This window comes from Uloborus diversus, chromosome 5, assembly GCF_026930045.1.
Source record: "Uloborus diversus isolate 005 chromosome 5, Udiv.v.3.1, whole genome shotgun sequence".
Classification (NCBI taxonomy): domain Eukaryota; kingdom Metazoa; phylum Arthropoda; class Arachnida; order Araneae; family Uloboridae; genus Uloborus; species Uloborus diversus.
Window position 1 is genome coordinate 179,199,998 of NC_072735.1, and position 17,010 is coordinate 179,217,007.

The window sequence follows — 17,010 nt, forward strand, 5'->3', positions numbered from 1 at the left end:
ATTAAGATAAAGTATAGTAGTTGACATTAGTCCAAAAAAAATTTATGACGGGGGGGGGGGGGGCAGTTGACACCTCCCGATCCCCAAAAGTGACAAACTTGGAATGAAGAAACAGTTTAATAGTATCAAAAGAGTGCCTAAATCTTTCTCATGAGCGGTGTCCTAACTCCATTTAACCCCTTGATATATCATATTGATCCCGGACCGCAACATTTTGAGAAGAGGGAGACCAGATATTTTCCCCATGGTGTAGCAGGATATATTTTCCCCGTGGAAACCGATTTCTGTACTGATTAGAGTTATTAAAATTTTACATTTTTGATAACTTATTCATTAGTAGCTAGAGAAATGATACATTTTTTCAAAGAAAAAGTACTGAAATCAAGAAAGCTCTGATTTCCGAGGGTGCCCACCTGGGATGGGGGGGGGGGGGGGGGGTCATGGCGCATACTGCACCATTAAAATATTTATAGGGAGGGGTATTTTTCTCATTTTGGGGGAGGAGCTCAATATTGAGAGGGGTGCGCCCTTGCTCTTAGGGGGACGCCTCGGTGAGTTCTAAGGGGGGAGAGCTTGAGCCCTCACTTGCCACCCATATGGGCGGCTATGACCGGAGTACCCCCCCCCCCCCCATAAAGAGAGTCCCTCTAAAATGAGGATAAACATATCACTTAAAACTACCCCCTTAAAAACCTAATTAAACCTAAATAACGTCAACGGTCCTGTTCAAGCGACGCATCAAATTAAGGACAGTAGTCCCTGAAAAGCTTCATTTGAATGACAGGGGTGCTCATCCCCGATGGACAAGGGCGCATCTCTTCTCAATGTCGCAAAAAACACCCGAGCAAGAGTCCCTCCCGAATGAAAAAAATACCCCTAAAAGAACCTCCCTAAAAATGCCATGATCCTCCCCCTAGGTGGGTACCCCTGTGAATGAGGACATTTAATACTCAAGAACTCAAGCTATATTATAAAAAGAAAAACATTCCCCAAAAGTCTCCATTAAAGTATTAAGAGATCTCCTTTCCAATACATATTCCTCTTAACATCAGGCAGAAAATGTTATGGATCTGGGTTGTCTTTATAAATCAGGACTTCAAGTTTAGTCAACAGTGCAGTATTGCTAGTAACAAAGCCAACAAAATGCTTGGGTTTATCAATAGATCTATTTCAAACAAATCTAAAGAAGTTCTTCTGCCTTTATATAGGAGTTTAGTAAGACCTCATTTGGAGTATGCTGTTCAGTTTTGGTCGCCTTATCTGAAGAAAGATATTTTTGTATTGGAAAGGGTTCAAAGAAGGGTAACTAAATTAGTAAGGGGACTCTCAGATTTAGATTATGATACCAGACTTAATAGGCTTAACATGTATAGCCTGGAACAAAGGAGAGTCAGAGGGGACATGATTCAGTTATTTAAATTTATCAAAATGAAAGATGTAAATGGATTAAATTTTTGCGGGGAAAGCAGGACGAGGGGGTCATTGTTTGAAGCTATTTAAATCTCAGGCTAACTTGGAAATCAGGAAAAACTACTACTTTAGCAGGGTCGTGGGCACTTGGAATAGCTTACCGGAAGAGGCGGTAATGAGCAAGGGAGTTTATAGCTTTAAGAGGGCCATTGATCTTCATTGGGGACTAATTAATTGGCTATGACCAGCCTAGCTGGGCCCAGAGCCTGTTGCTGGTCGTCACATTTGTATTTGTATTTGTATATTCCTCTTAACCATTTCCGCCCTCTAAATATCTCCGTAGGGACTCTATAATACTAGTTCGAAAACCCATGAGAACTCTAGTAGCCTCAAAGCTTTTGTAACATTGATTCCGAACGTATTTCTCAGCACGCAAGAAAAAAATGGCAACCGACAAGATTACTCAACTGTATAATTCGTCATGTAATTTATTTCCTGTAGAATTAGAAGTTTTTCGCCAAAATGAGCGATTATTTTGCCAATAAGTAGTTCCTACTGGAGTAGACTACGTTAGCCAATCATAGCTGCTTATTTTCGAGGAGTAGTAGCAACGTCCTTTAAGCATAAACGTTATCACTACAGTCTTATTAAAGTTATTGTTTGCATATCTTTGATACAACATTTTACTCTTCTTATGGATTTCAAACTTGAAAGGTTAAAAATGATTTAATCATCAAATAACTATGTACGCAGTCCTCTTATGAATTTTTGAGCTGATGGCTCATTGGATAGAAGAAGATCAAATAACTTTCACTGCGATCTGGGTAGGGATATCCCAGAAGCCCATTGGTTGGTGGCGGTATTGTTAAATTTCATTCTTTTTTAAAATTTCATTTAATTTGATAATTTTGTGTCTGTCGTATTGAAAAAAAAACGTTTCTAGAATGGCAAAAACAACGCGTTTGGCTTCTCAAGTATGAACGGTTTTGTCTTTTTATAGTTTACTACTTTTTGCTTATCATTAGTTTTCCAGTTATATTAGTTCCAGCTGTTTATTTTGGTAGAATTTGTAGGTGTTTTGAATATTTTGCCTTGCCACTTAACATAACAAGCAGAATGTGTTCTCAAGGGCGGCTTGCGTCGAAATTAGCAACTTAGTCAAAAAATATGCTGTAAAACTACAGAAAAATAGTTGACACACGTTCGAATTAGTTAATGGAATTTTAAATGTTTTCAATAATATATACAAATACAAATGTGACGACCAGCAACAGGCTCTTGGCCCAGCTAGACTGGTCCTATTCAATTTACAATCCCCAGTAAAGATCAATGGCCCTCTTAAAACTATCTACTCCCTTGCTCATTACCACCTCTTCCGGTAAGCTGTTCCAAGGTTCCACTACCCTGCTAAAATAATAATTTTTCCTAACATCCATGTTAGCCTGAGATTTAAATAGCTTAAAACAATGACCCCTTGTCCTGTTTTCAAACTTCAGCCCCGTAACATCTTTCATTTTAATAAATTTAAACAACTGAATCATCATGTCCCCTCGGTCTCTTCTTTGCTCAAGACTACATTTTTAGCCTTCTAAGCCTGGAATCATAGTCTAAGTGAGAAAGGCCATTTATTAGCCTTGTAGCTCACCTTTGAACCCTTTCCAATACATTAATGTCTTTCTTAAGATAAGGAGACCAAAACTGAACAGCATACTCCAAATGCGGTCTTACCAAACTTCTATATAAGGGCAAAAGAACTTCTTTAGATTTATTTGAAATAGATCTATTGATAAACCCAAGCATCTTATTGGCCTTGTTACTAGCAATGCTGCACTGTTGGCTAGACTTTAAATCCTGACTTATTAAGACCACCAGATCAGTAACTTTGTCTGCCTGACTAATGACTGAACCTTGCAAATAATAACTTGTACACTTATTTCCATGCTCTAAATGTAGCACTTGACATTTCCCAACATTAACAGCCATACCCCATTTATCAGCCCACTCTGTAATATGATAAAGATCCTCTTCCAGCTGTTTTGCTTGTTCTTCATTTTCTATAGTCCCCATAATATTATTAGATATATCTTATCAATCACGACCGCGCAAAGGATTTCAAATTGCTAGCCAAAAAAACAGCCTAATTTTCTAAATCTTAACCAAATTTTAAGTCTTAACTATTTTAATTGGATTTTTTTTCCTATTTTTAGAAAATTATCAGAAAACTAAGTTAATTTTATGAAATATACGATGCAAGTGTTTATGCACGATACACTTAAATTGAATAAAGACTAAATAACAAAGCATAAGACATTGTGTTCCCAATATGGTGCTCAGTTTTTTCTTGCAGAATTTCTAATAATTTTGAATATGAAGGAAAGGGCCTTTATTTTTTCGGTTGAAATTTTTGAGCACTTTTTGCCCACCAATGTTTTTGCCAAAAAAGATTCTTTCACCAAGTTTGAAATTTTTATCCCATTTGGTGCGATGGTAAATGCCAGGGACCATGCGATAAAATCTTAATTTCGGCGAAAAAAATTCTGAGGTGGCAAATTTCTTGGCAAGTAAAAAATTCTTCAAAATTTAGACAGAAAGAAAACCCTCCCTGATCCTTAAAAGGGTGTCAAAAATTCCAAAGGGTGAAAATAATACTGGTAAATAAGTTTCTTATTTATCTTGAGTGTATGCTGCATCTTTAAAGTATAAATGTGCTTGCATTTAATATTCTGTAAAATTACACTTTGTTCTCTAATTGAATATTTCTACAGAAAAAAATTAAATAAAATCGGTTAAAGTTCGTCTTTGGCTTAAACTTTTGAAATTTGGCTAAAATACTTTCAAAACTTGACTAATTTACTGGTTAACAATTCGAAATCCTTAGCGCGACCCCTGAATGCTTAGACAGAGCCCTGCTTATGATAGAAATGATTTTAGTTGCCAACTGTATATGCTAGTCAAAATAGGGGAGGAGGGTGGAGCTTGTGTAGTACATCCGTTTAATTTTAGAGATTTAGTCCTAAATGAAGAATTTGAATTTAAATTTCATAGCGAAATGTTCTTCAATGTGAATGCTTCTATTCAGTTAACAAATGTCGCTTTACTTTGGATTTTTCAATTTTTATAATGTAAGTCATTGAACAAGATTAAAAGTTCCTTTAAAAAAAATAAGAAAACTCCACCAAACAGGCGAACTCCATGAAATAAAACAATTCTTCAAATCTGGATATATTTTTTTTTAAATTAAAGTTACAAAAAAATGTTAAGTGAGGAACAAATGTTACAGTGAAAGGAACTACAGTCAAGTGCTAATGTAGTCAAGTGCTAAATATTTCAAGGATTTTTTTTTTTCTTGTTCTAGTTTATTCATATGGAAATCTTTCATATAGAAGGAATAAAAGCTATATAGAAAGTACTGTAGAATCTACAAAATAGTAGAATAACAAGAAAAGGAGATACCAGCCTTCCCCTAAAATATGGTTAAACATTGCTGCCAAAAAGTTCCAAAGCAGGATTGTCAAGTTTTTGAACACTATAGTAAAAACCATGATAAATACCTTGGTTTTTACTATCTTGTCCGAAACTACATTTTTAGACAGTCGTGAGAGAATATCAAACAAAGAGTAAAGTGTGTCAGAGTAATGTTTTATATTGAATATTTATTCAATGGGATCATTTTAAGTTATGCGGTCGGTTTTTCATAGATTTATTGTCGCCTCAGAGCAACAGTAAGACATCTAATCCCAGAACAGGGCCGAATATAGGCTGATTTTGCTACCGTTTTTCGGTACCTTCACAAAAATCTTGTTTTGAAATAGATACTTTCACAAAAATCAAGTAATAAAATCGGTAGCTTCACAAAAACATCGAAAATTTCACATTTTAAAACAAAATTTGTTTCTATGTTTAAAACAAAATTTATGCATAAGATAAAATTCGAAGCAGATTTATATGAACAATCACTTAAATAGCAACCTTTTTGTGGTATTTTAACTAATTTTTAGCTGTTTCTCGGCAAAGTGTATTTATTATGCAATATTATCGCAATCTTTTTAACATGTTTTGGGGAATCGTATTTTCTCATAATTTCCAATATTGTACACAGTACATAGCCCATTAAGCTGAAATTACGATGGTATTTTTGGTAGTTTCCCCCCCCCCCTCCAAAAAACGAAACCTGTTAAAAATACTAGATGACATTTACATTTTTCGAACTAAAATTTCACTTGTTCTATTTCTTTTTAAAAAAAATTAGGATCCCTCTAAAAATTCCAAAAAAAACAATGCTGATAAAAATTTTTTTCACAAAAATAGAATGATGCAATACTTTCACAAAAATAGGTAGCAAGAAAAAAATCCTGGATTGGCCCCTGCAGAAACAACAATAAGATATCCTAAAATTGCTCTGACACAAGGATATAAAGGGGGTTATCAGACTTAGATATAAAATAAAAAGCTTTCTGCAAGCACAAATCCTAACTAGAAAATTTTCTGCAATTAATTATTTTGCCTAACTCACCCTTGAATAAAAAATTAAATTTATATTCAAATATGAAAGAGACAAAAAAAAGTGCTTTAAATCATTTATTTTTTTTTACAATAACATATAGTTTGCTTATTTTTCACCAGCTGAAGAAAACTGCTAAAACCATTATTTTTTTTACACATGTACTTTGAGGCTCTTAGAAAAAGGCTTTAACAGAAATAAACTCTGGGATTTTCTTAAAAATTCCTTTGAAAAAAATTTTTTTTTTTAAATTAACGTTAGCAGTTTAAAAAAATTTTCTGCAAACGCTGTTCGCACGCTCGTCTATATTATGCAAGACTGGGGGTTATAATGAAAAACCCATCCAGAGAGTATTTTTTGGCTGTGCTACTGAGTTCAGTCTGAAGAAGCTCTAAAGTTTATTCGTCAATTGTTTTGTGTTAACAATGAAACTGTTGGAGTGTTAATGTTTCTGTAATTTTAATCCAGGTTCAAATTTCTTCTCCCAGAAAAAAGGTCTTACTAGCCATTGAAGAAAAAGAAAACTCCATAGATATGGGACCTCCTAAGACTCAGGTATTTATTACAATATATGAACTTTTATTTTCAAGTATTTGGTGCAAGGATATTTAATGTTTTTTTTTATTGTTGCATTAAAGAATTCGACGAGCATAAGGCGAGGTGAAATTTTTTTATTATTTTTCTTCACTTATAGTGTATAGCTAGAGAAGCTTATACAAAACACATTTTTGATGCACATTTTTTTTTCTATTTCGTTCATCAACATAATTCTTATTCATTAATACTGTGAAATTTCATTAAGCTTTAGGCTTTCTTGAAATATTTCATATTAAATCTCTGAAAATGACAAAAACTGATGATTTTGAATTTTTGTGGGCGACAGTTACTATGGAGAAATAATTTTACTTTCAAAAAATCAGATCTGTTTTTAAAAATAGGCATTTTTTAGAATCCTCAAAAATGGACTTTTTTCAAACGATTGTTATTCAATATATCCATTTGAGAGCAATAGTGCTTAAAGCTAAAAAGGTTTTCAAATCTTTCTGAGCATTTGGATATATGGAAGAGTATGGAATCCTATATGAATCCTCATCTAATTGATGAGTTTATTTCGAACAAACTTCAACAGGAAGTTCTTAGGATATAAGAAGTGTACAAAAAAGGATTGCTTGAATTTGTTATTAAATATCATCTGTATACAGTTGGCTGTCTGTTTAACGACGCTGTATTTAATGGTTCTCTCTATTTAAAGACTACTTTTCCCAGTCCCGGATAGTCCACTGTAGTTTTTAAAAGCATTCTACTTAAGGATGATTTTTTGTGGTCCCTTGAAAGTCGTTAAACAGAGAGTCAAACTGTATATTTAAAGAAAAAATTGTTTGACATTTCATATATTTCCTTCAAAATTTCAAATGAAATCAATTTTAATGAAACTTTTGGAACTTGCCCCCATGGGACCTTTCAGTTTTTTTTTTTTTTTTTTGAGACTTATGGTTGTGTTGTTTGCTTTTAGATTTTACATATGCAGTCGAACTTCCATATATCGAACTGCCACAAATCGAAATTTTCTATATAACGTAATCCCTGCAAATTTCTATGTTCATTACATAGAAAAATTATTTCTATGTGTCAAAAAAATCTCTATATCGAATCTTTTTTTCGAGACATGAGTAGATTTTTTTTTCCACTTTAGATTGTTTGTCTCGTCAAAAATAAAGGTTAGGGGAGTAAATTATGTTCATTAAAGGTTTCTACAAAACTCATCAGGAATCTGGGGTTGAGGGATGTGTAGATAGGACGTCGTTCCGTTCTGGAATTCTTAAATGCCCCCAAGTTTATTTAAAATATCTTAGTTGTAACCAGCAGGATTCGTTGATTTAAATTGTGATTTAAATCAAGTGATTTTTTTTAAAAATCATTTATTAAAGTCAATTCATTTGAATTAAGTTATTTTTTTAACAAAATCTTTCATTAAGATCAGTTGATTTTACTTTTATAAATTTTGTATTTTTAAATTGTATTGCTCTAAATTTAACTACACTGCATTATACTATCTTAACTTCAACAGGCAAAACTACATGGATCCCTCTTTCTGTGTGTGTAACAGATTTTCGCTTTATTGCTTTTACTCCAAAATTACAGTTTAGAACAAAATGAAAATGAGTTTTTCTCATATACCATGACTAATATAGTTCAGAAAAGTAATTGTCCAACAAATTATTTTACTCTAAAAACATACATGATAATGGAAACCTTATCTTTAAGCAAAGCATAAAACAAAATCACATCTGATCTAGGCATTATAACATATTTATAAATCTTAAAATGTTATTGAATAGTTAGAGAACTTATCTTAATTTTAAAAGTAAGTTGAATGGATTCATCTATTGTATGAAATATATTATGCTTATAAATGTAAAGTAAATAATATCTACAAATTTTTAAACATTAAAACAAATCAGACTTTTTTAATTTTTTTTAAAAATCAAAAAAATCACGAACCCTGGTAATCAGTAACATTGTCAAATCAGTTTCAAGTTATCCCTTTTGTCTGTTGATTGTCATTCCTAGCCGTTTTAGCTGAAGTTAAAATCATTCAAGTTAACTAGACTGGTTTTTTACTTTTCTCTCGATTACATTCTCAAAACAAAAATCCCCTAATGTTGCGGATGAAGTTGAATTGCCGAAGAATGAAGATGTATGATGGCGCAAAAATGTAATTTCTGTTGATTTTTTTTTTTCAACTTTCATTTAATCTGATGCTCGTATAAATTAGAAAGTATATTTCATACCCAAAAATTAGCTTTAATTTTAATGTTTTAGGATAAAATAAAGTCATTTCTATATATCAAAATTTCTTTTTACTACTTTAATATATGGAGGTCAACTGTATTTTTTATGTTCAATGTTAGTAGATGAATAAAGCAATGTTTTTAGTTACAATTTAAATGAATGTGTGAGTGTCATTTATATTTTTTATCTACTGCATATACCACGGATAATATAGGTTAAAATATTTAACCTATATTATCCGTGGTTTTCAGTTATCTGCGGTTACCGTGTCACCCTATTCCGCGGATAATTGGGAGTTAACGGTACTATGTAATTATTAATGTATTAATACCTGTTACTGATAAAAATTCAGAATATAATTTATTTTTCAAACCTTAGTAGTACTTTTTATAGATTATACAGGTATTTTTTTTATAACGCCTTAAAGTTCTTGCTAATGGCAACTCTACTGATTGATGTGTTTTATTAATTTTAAGTAAAATATACTTGATTTAAATATGATTTAAGATGCTCAACACTTAAGTGCAATGACATTTTCCCACAATTTTCAGAAAACCACCTTAGATTTATTCAAAACATTTTTTTTCAATGCTATGTTTTGTGTATAGGAACCTGCGAAAAAATCAAAGAACGAGACTACATCTAAGAAACAAGAAAAGGTGGATTCCGTTGCCCCAAGGAGATCAAAGCGGCGACCTGCTCTGGCCGATGTCGTGGCCAACACTGAAGCATCCAAGGAAGAGCAAACTTTGAAAACCACCCGTGGGAAGTCAAAGAACACTGCTAAGAGTAAGAAAGCAGCTGCAGGTGGTAGCAAAAAAGCTGGTAAAGCAAACTTGACCCAGACGAAATTACACTTCTCTCCTACCGGTTTGCCGAAAGAAGATGAAACTCTTGTTGCGGGTAAGATTTCTTTCCTTCTGTGGACTTTTCTTTAGTTTCATCTTTGGGGTTGTCAGAAAATGTTCCTCTTTTTTTTTCTTTGCTATTTTTAACCCTCTTCCTCCCTCTGTAATTTAATATCGCGTTCCATTTGGAGCATCAAATTTTAAACTTTATGATTAAGATATAAACTAATGAACATCATTTTTAAAAACATTTATTACATCACACACATTTTATATGAAAAAAGGGTAAAAAAAATGATTTTAGATATTTATACGAGTTCTGTTAATCTTGAAACAAAATTTTTACCACACCTTTAAAATATCATTTGGCACAACTTTAGTTAGTATGCATAATGATTTTAGATTTTTTTTTTTTTTTTTTGTACGATCTACTCCATACCAGGGTTGACTGGATTTGACCCAATAAGGTTGGACACAATGTTTTTTTTTTTAAACAATTAAAAAACCCCTATAATTTAGCCCACTTTTGGGGTTTTTAAACATTTCTGAAAAGTTTTCAATAAAATTAATTTAAATACTTTTGCAGTTTAAATTTATTATTTATTTCTTACAGACAATGGACATAAAAAATGAATTTTAATCTTTAATAGTCTTTATAAATGCATTTTTTTTTACTTTACTTTTAGTCAAATTTAAATAAGCCAATGTAAACTTATTTTTTAGGTCTTAACGGCATTGAAAAAAATATTTCAAATATTTTAAATAAACATATTTTGATTTTTACTTTAACTGATCAAGAAATAATTCAAAATATCTTGAATAAGTCATGTCAGGTCTGATTTTCTCAAAATTTGTAGATTGTACAGGAAAAACTATATTAACCAAAAAGCTTTCATGTGAATTATTTTCTGCAAGCCAACACATGTCACAAATATCAAATAAATAAGATATATTTTTTAGAAATTAAAAGGATTTACAAACAGTCGGACAGAAAACAGAATAGGATGAACCACATTTTATTATCTTACAAAAAAGTTTAATATTTCTTACTCTGTACAAAGAAACAGAAAAACAGGCAATATAAAAATTTAAAAAATGTCTTGATTAAGCTGCAATTCAGTAAAAAGACAATTTGAGGTTCTACTGTAGTTTTGATTACTTTAATGAGATACAATAAAGTAGAATGTGGGGGGGGGGGGAGACGTAATTTAAAAATAACAATACATTTTATTACTTGATAAGTAACTTGACCTAAACTGTTGGTAATCACAGAAATTGCAAATCTGAAACTTCACCATTCTCATAGTCTTTCATACTTTTCTTCAGAAAACGCTAAGTTTTGTCTAGTTTTCCAGCTTTTTCCATCCCAGGACAATTTCTACGCTTTGCCTGTATGCTTACGCTACCATATGCTAGAAATGCCCTACCTTTTCCTTATAAAAGACAAAAAAAAAGCCTTTTTTTTTTAAACCCAGCTTTAGTTGGGGTTTTTTTTTTAAAAAACCTTGAGTCATTGGTCTTTTTTTTTTTTTTTTTTTTTTTTAAGAGGTATTTGCCAACCCTGCTTCATACACACTTCCCTGTCTCATGTCATTTAATAATACATAAACATACACTTGCAAATTGGAAAACAATGCACTAAATTATCATATTTTATCTTTTGTTTTTCAATTTCAGCTATCTTTTAGTGACACAAAAAGAAACACATTTGCGAGTATAATAACAATGATTCTGTTTGTACAAATTTTATTTCAAATAAGATTAAGATTTATAACGCAGATTGTTGTTAATATGTTGTAGTAATGAAATAGTAGTTTTAGTAAAGAGCAGTTGGAAATAGTAGTACTTTTTAGAATTCAATATCTTACTCTTTCCTTAATAAGCACAAAATTCTTTTTGTATGTCTCATTGTAAAAGTGAATTAATGTCTGATAACAGTTGTTATGGAATTGGCAAACAGAAAGTCTGAATGAAGGAAAAAGGAAAAATTTGATGCTCCTGTATTTTTTTTTTTTTAATGTGATTCTGCTTAATTTAGATGTTAACATATATATATATATATATATATATATATATATATATATATATATATATATATATATATATAAGCTGTTATCTCTGCAAACTAATAGATGTTTCAGGGGTCTGGCCAGAGCAAATTTGTGTCCGTTAACGGACCCTTCACAAAAATCCGATCAACCGAAACGGACCTTTCACAATATCCCTATCAACCAAAATAGGCCCTTCATAAAATTCTGATAAGCAAAAACAGATCTTTCACAAATTGTTTATTGAAAGAGCAAATCTCAAATTAAAATAATACAGCATATATAAAGTTAAATTAGAGAAATCAACTTATACAAAATCAGCTAATTTTGCAAAAGAAAAAAAAATCGGCACTCTTGTGATGCTCCTGCAAGCCATAAATAATTACTACCGCCAAATAAATATAATGCCTGTTGTTGGTTTCTTTGAAAGAAATTAACAGCTGAAAGTCAGTTTGGTTTATTATTTTGCTTGTTTGTTTTATGCAGTGGTATTGTTGTAAACTTCTTTGGAAAAAAAACCGTCAACATTCTCTGAATAGGCGTAGTAAGCACTTTTCTCCCCACGCATGATTTAATCATCAATAATATACAGGGAAATGAATTTAGAACTTCAAAGGATAGTATGGGTGGGGCGGATGTGATTGCTTCAGATAGGGTTACAAAATTCAAACTTATCACCACTTAGCATCTGGCGGTGTAATATGTAATGTTCAACTGTTTATCGCCACTTAGTGTCTGGTGGTCCTGTGTAATGTTCAACTGTTTATCGCCACTTAGTGTCTGGTGGTCCGATGTTAAAGTTATTTGGGTTTGGTTTTTGGAAGCTAAAAAAGATAATTAACTTTAAATAAACTTTTATTTACCGTTTCTTTTTACATCCGATATGAGAATCATATTTTATTCTTTTTTTCAAGCTAACTTCGCTTTATTAGGATGCAAATAAATGAAAAGTTTTTATTTTTGTAACAAAGCTTATTTCAAGTTTTTAAATGGGAATTCCATTTTCTTTTATGAGTCAATAATTAAAATGTTGAATCGATGGTTTATTTTTAATTTTATTTATTTGTTTCTTTTTGCTTCAACTGTGTTCAGATATTAATGATATGTTTATCGTAGGACTCTAAAATGCAATTCAAAAGTAATTTTATCAAAAATATTTATTTTACAAGTCGTTTTTATACTTTTGATGCCTTCACTTTGAGGATTGCAATCTCTTTGCATCCGCTGTGGAAATCTGATTTTTTGAATTTTCGATGTTTAGTGTGCTTAGTTAGAGTTAAACAAATAAAATATTTTTTTATTTTTGTAAAAATCACGGAGTTCATAAGGTTTGAACGAAACTCTGTGCTCTTAAACAGTGTCTTGGGTTAAAAAGTTAAATGCTGAACCCCTGCCTGAATTTTTTTTCTTAGTTATTTTAAATACTATACAAATAACATTTCTAGTATAATTTAACATGATGTAGAATGGTAGATAAATATTGATACTTGAGGGGTGCCTATCTCCCAGGGAGGGATGCCTCCCCCCCCCCTCTCCTCAAATACTAGAAAAACACTCAAGAATGATATTCTCAACAGAAAAGAGAGAACACTCAACTTTAAGTGTCAATGATGCAGTATCCACCATCTCAAGAGTCTAAACTTTCGTTTTTACAAAAAAAAAATTTTTTTTTGCAAAATTATTTGATTTTTCACAAAAAAACGGACCTTGTGAAAAATCCTGTACAGACCCCTGTGTTTCCATTTTCACTTTTAAATTGGATATTTGCCTTTCCATCTCATTGGTAGTCAGTCAGTATCTCCCTTAGGGAAGTTCATATTTTTTATGTGTAAAATATTTCTTTATTTTAGTTAGCAACAGTATTGAGGAAGTCATATTTGCTTCTTCTTGAATGGTGCAAGTCTAAAACTGAATATATTTATTCTTTATATATTGTATATTGGAACATACAATTCAATGTGAAGAGTATTTTAATCATCACTCAGGAGTGTTGCCCATTTATTTTGTATTTTTTTAAGTATAGAAATACACAATTATGCAGTAATGTATTTTTTTGGTTAAGGAACAAGTGCCCTAACTAAGTTTTCAAAAGCGCAGATAGAATTTATTCCAGCGAAGAATTCTTCTATGAATCTCTTGAGTGTTACCCCTCTGGAGTGTTACTTGGAAAAAGTAACACTCATGAGAAGGGAGTAACACTAAATGATAAGAGACCCAAATAATGAGCAGATCTATAGATATTGTATTAATCTTTAACGCATACCTTTATTAAAGATATATATTTTTTTCACACACATATATAATAAATTTATTTATTAAAAACTGAAGAGTAGGCACTGACACAAAACTAATGTTTGCACAAAGGAGATTTGTGTGTGTTTAGGATAAAATCTTAATTCTTAAGATATGGTATTCAAATAACTATGTATTTTAGATGCCTTACAGTCAAAACTCTAATATATTTAAAACAGTTACATTCAGTTTTAAAGGATGTAGGAAAGAATGCACATTGTGGTTATACCAGTCATCACTTCTTGAAAACAGAAAAATTAAAATAATTTTTTAAAATATTTCTTGAGAAGATAACTTTATTTAAACTTGAAGAAAATTCAAGTAAAGTTTTTTTTCAGTCAACATTAAAAATTAAAGGATATCCTATTTTTTGTAAGTTAGATTAATAAATAGTGTTTGAGCAAAACTCACAAATATAATGCTATATAATGTTCGCAAAAGGAATTTTTGGATGTATGTATTATATTATCAAAGTAGCATAACACGTTGTGTAACAAATTTTCAGTTTGATTTCTGTCTTTTAAAAACAGTTTTGTCAATAGTCTATGAGCTTACTTAGACTGAACTACCCTCATCCTGTGAAAAAGCAAAATGTACTCTTGGGTTGAATTCCCACAATTCTAAATAGCTTTTTTAAAACAGTATTTAAGTTTTTTTCTTTTTGATTGCTATCTCATGTATTCCCATTTTTTTAAAATCGTAAATAAAGAGTAAAAAGTGTAAATAAAATGCTTAAGTATGGTTGAGGTGACGATAGATTGTTTCTTGAGTCTATCTCTCATGAGTGTTACTATAGCTAAAGAGATGAAGGAAAAGCATTATACATCTAAATTAGTGATATAACAAGGCGGAACGTTATGAGGGGTTAAGGTATTTTAAGTGTGTAAATAATATGTATACATAACATATCTAGTCAATGTTTCACTTCTGAACTTTTGTAAGCTACTGTTCTTCAGTAATTCATCAAAATACTGCATAATTATATGAAAGTTGAATGTATAGATTAGGGAATTTTTTATACAATGCAACTTGTTTCTCAAAGTCAAATTTCTATTAATTAAAATCGAGGAGCATGGACACTTAATCAAGTCAAATCCAGACCATTAAATTGAGGAAATCCTTAAGTCGGGTATCGTTTTTGGTATCTTCTGAACTAAGGATGAAGTGCTTTTTTCTGGCTGCTAAATCTTGAATTTGTGAAAATGTATTTTATCTTGGGTTGTTAGGATTACAGGGGTTGAAGAGGTTCTACTCTAATAACTTAACCAAGCATTTTTTGACTTATGACTTTACATAAAATTTTTAGCTCAAGTGTGTTTGTTGGTGATTTTTGACATTTCATTTACAGAGATTTGCTTAAGGTTTGTCAATTTCCAGCTCTGGGCAAGTTGTTCCCAACTTTCAAGTGTTTTAGTTTCTTTTGACCAGACTGTTACATGTATGTGAATTATATGTTAGCGTGCACACATTGGACTACAGCCTTCTCTGCTCTACTTACAACCTTGTTTCTTCTAGATGACTTGCCAAATGATGTCAAGAACGATGATACATATGAGTTGGAAGCTCCTACCTTGCCCATCCCTTTTCCGAATGAAACGGTCTGCGAGGAAATGAATGGAATTGCACCTGGTACTAGTCAGGAAGGTATTTGAAACTAATAAAATTGTAATGTTTCAGAAAATTGCCAAGTGAACAAAGGATGTATGATTCAATGTTTGGCTGACCTCTGTTATGAATCTAAGTAGAGCTTTTCTGTGAAAACACTAACCTCGAGCAGTCGGAAGTTTCAAAAAGACGCACACAGAATTTCTTCTATTTGATTAGTGGTATTTCAAGAGTTTCATACACCAGCTTCTTAAATTTCCGCTTTTATAGACACAATTTTTTTTACATAATTAACAAGAGGAATTGGCAAAAACCGCACATTGTTACAAATTTTTTTTCCCCTTTTTTGCTCTGTATGTTTTATCATGGCGATTGTTTGAAAAGTAACAGCAAATACTAATATTTAGAACACATTAGAAATTTCTATGTTACTGTTCAAAGCTTAAAATTCTGACAGCCTGCAAGCAAATGCTAAAGAAAGCATGTTCTTCTGTTTGGTGCACTTCGGCATCTGGTACAAATGTCATTTTTTCTATTTAAAATAACCTATTTTGTTCCATTATAAAATAAAAAAATTATGCTTTCATTAAATATATAACAGTTATTAAATTTAATAGTTTAAAAATCAAATAACACTATTGCAAGTTGAAGCAGCTTTCAGCGAGTGATTCGTCTCAAATGTATATGACCATAGAATGACCATAAGCATGACTTATCTTTTTAAGGCTGTTTTTATTCTAGTGTTTTAAAAAATTATGAGCATTCAAAAATAACTTATTTAATTAAACATTCATACTTGTAAGATATTTAGGTTCAAACAAGTAGTGTAAATTTCAGAGAAGCATTTCTTCTCTTTCTTTTCAATAAAAAACAACTAATAAAAAGTTCACCTTTTTTGTGCTTGAGTGATCACGTGTATAAAAAGCAATATTGGTCAAAACTGCAGGGTTTTTATGCTATAGGCAGGCTTAATATTTGATATGAAGTACTATCCAATTAGAAAAAAGAAAGTGGCATCATTTGTAATATTTTTTTGGGGGGGAGGGAATGCTGAAAAGTGAAGGAAAATGAAAATTGTGTGTGTAGTTATGCTCCTATGTTCAGTCATTTATACATTTACTTTTTATCTTTTTTCACCAACTATTCATTTATTTTTTGACCTGAATTTATTGTTGTAATTGCTCTAATATAAATTCTTTATGTATGTTATTCTGATTTATGGAATCCAATAACTGTTTTTTTTTATTCATTTACTGTTGCATTACTGTTTACAATAATGTAGCAAAACTTCGTCATAATTCATATTTGTATGGGAAATTCATTGTGTATGACAATTTCATTTTTTTGAAGTTTTATTTTTCTCCTTAAGGTGAATTGGAGGCTGATACAACCAAGACACTAACTACTATGAATGATACTTATGAATTTATTACTCCTGTCCTTAAAGTCGCCGCTGAAAGTAAAAACATCTTCGAAGAGAGTAATATACTTACATGTGGTATGTCTCTGGGTT

At 31.4% G+C, this 17,010-nt stretch overlaps 1 protein-coding gene across 1 annotated transcript in view; it reads left to right on the forward strand.

Moving 5' to 3' along the window:
- Nucleotides 1-2,264: 2,264 nt before the first annotated feature.
- Nucleotides 2,265-17,010, forward strand: part of LOC129222656 (uncharacterized) — a 28,775-nt gene continuing 14,029 nt past the window's right edge. Inside the window, exons 1-5 of the mRNA XM_054857185.1 lie at nucleotides 2,265-2,384; nucleotides 6,380-6,466; nucleotides 9,313-9,607; nucleotides 15,408-15,536; nucleotides 16,867-16,995. Coding sequence (XP_054713160.1) covers nucleotides 2,355-2,384; nucleotides 6,380-6,466; nucleotides 9,313-9,607; nucleotides 15,408-15,536; nucleotides 16,867-16,995 — 670 coding nt within the window. The 5' untranslated portion in view covers nucleotides 2,265-2,354. The remainder of the gene's footprint in view (nucleotides 2,385-6,379; nucleotides 6,467-9,312; nucleotides 9,608-15,407; nucleotides 15,537-16,866; nucleotides 16,996-17,010) is intronic.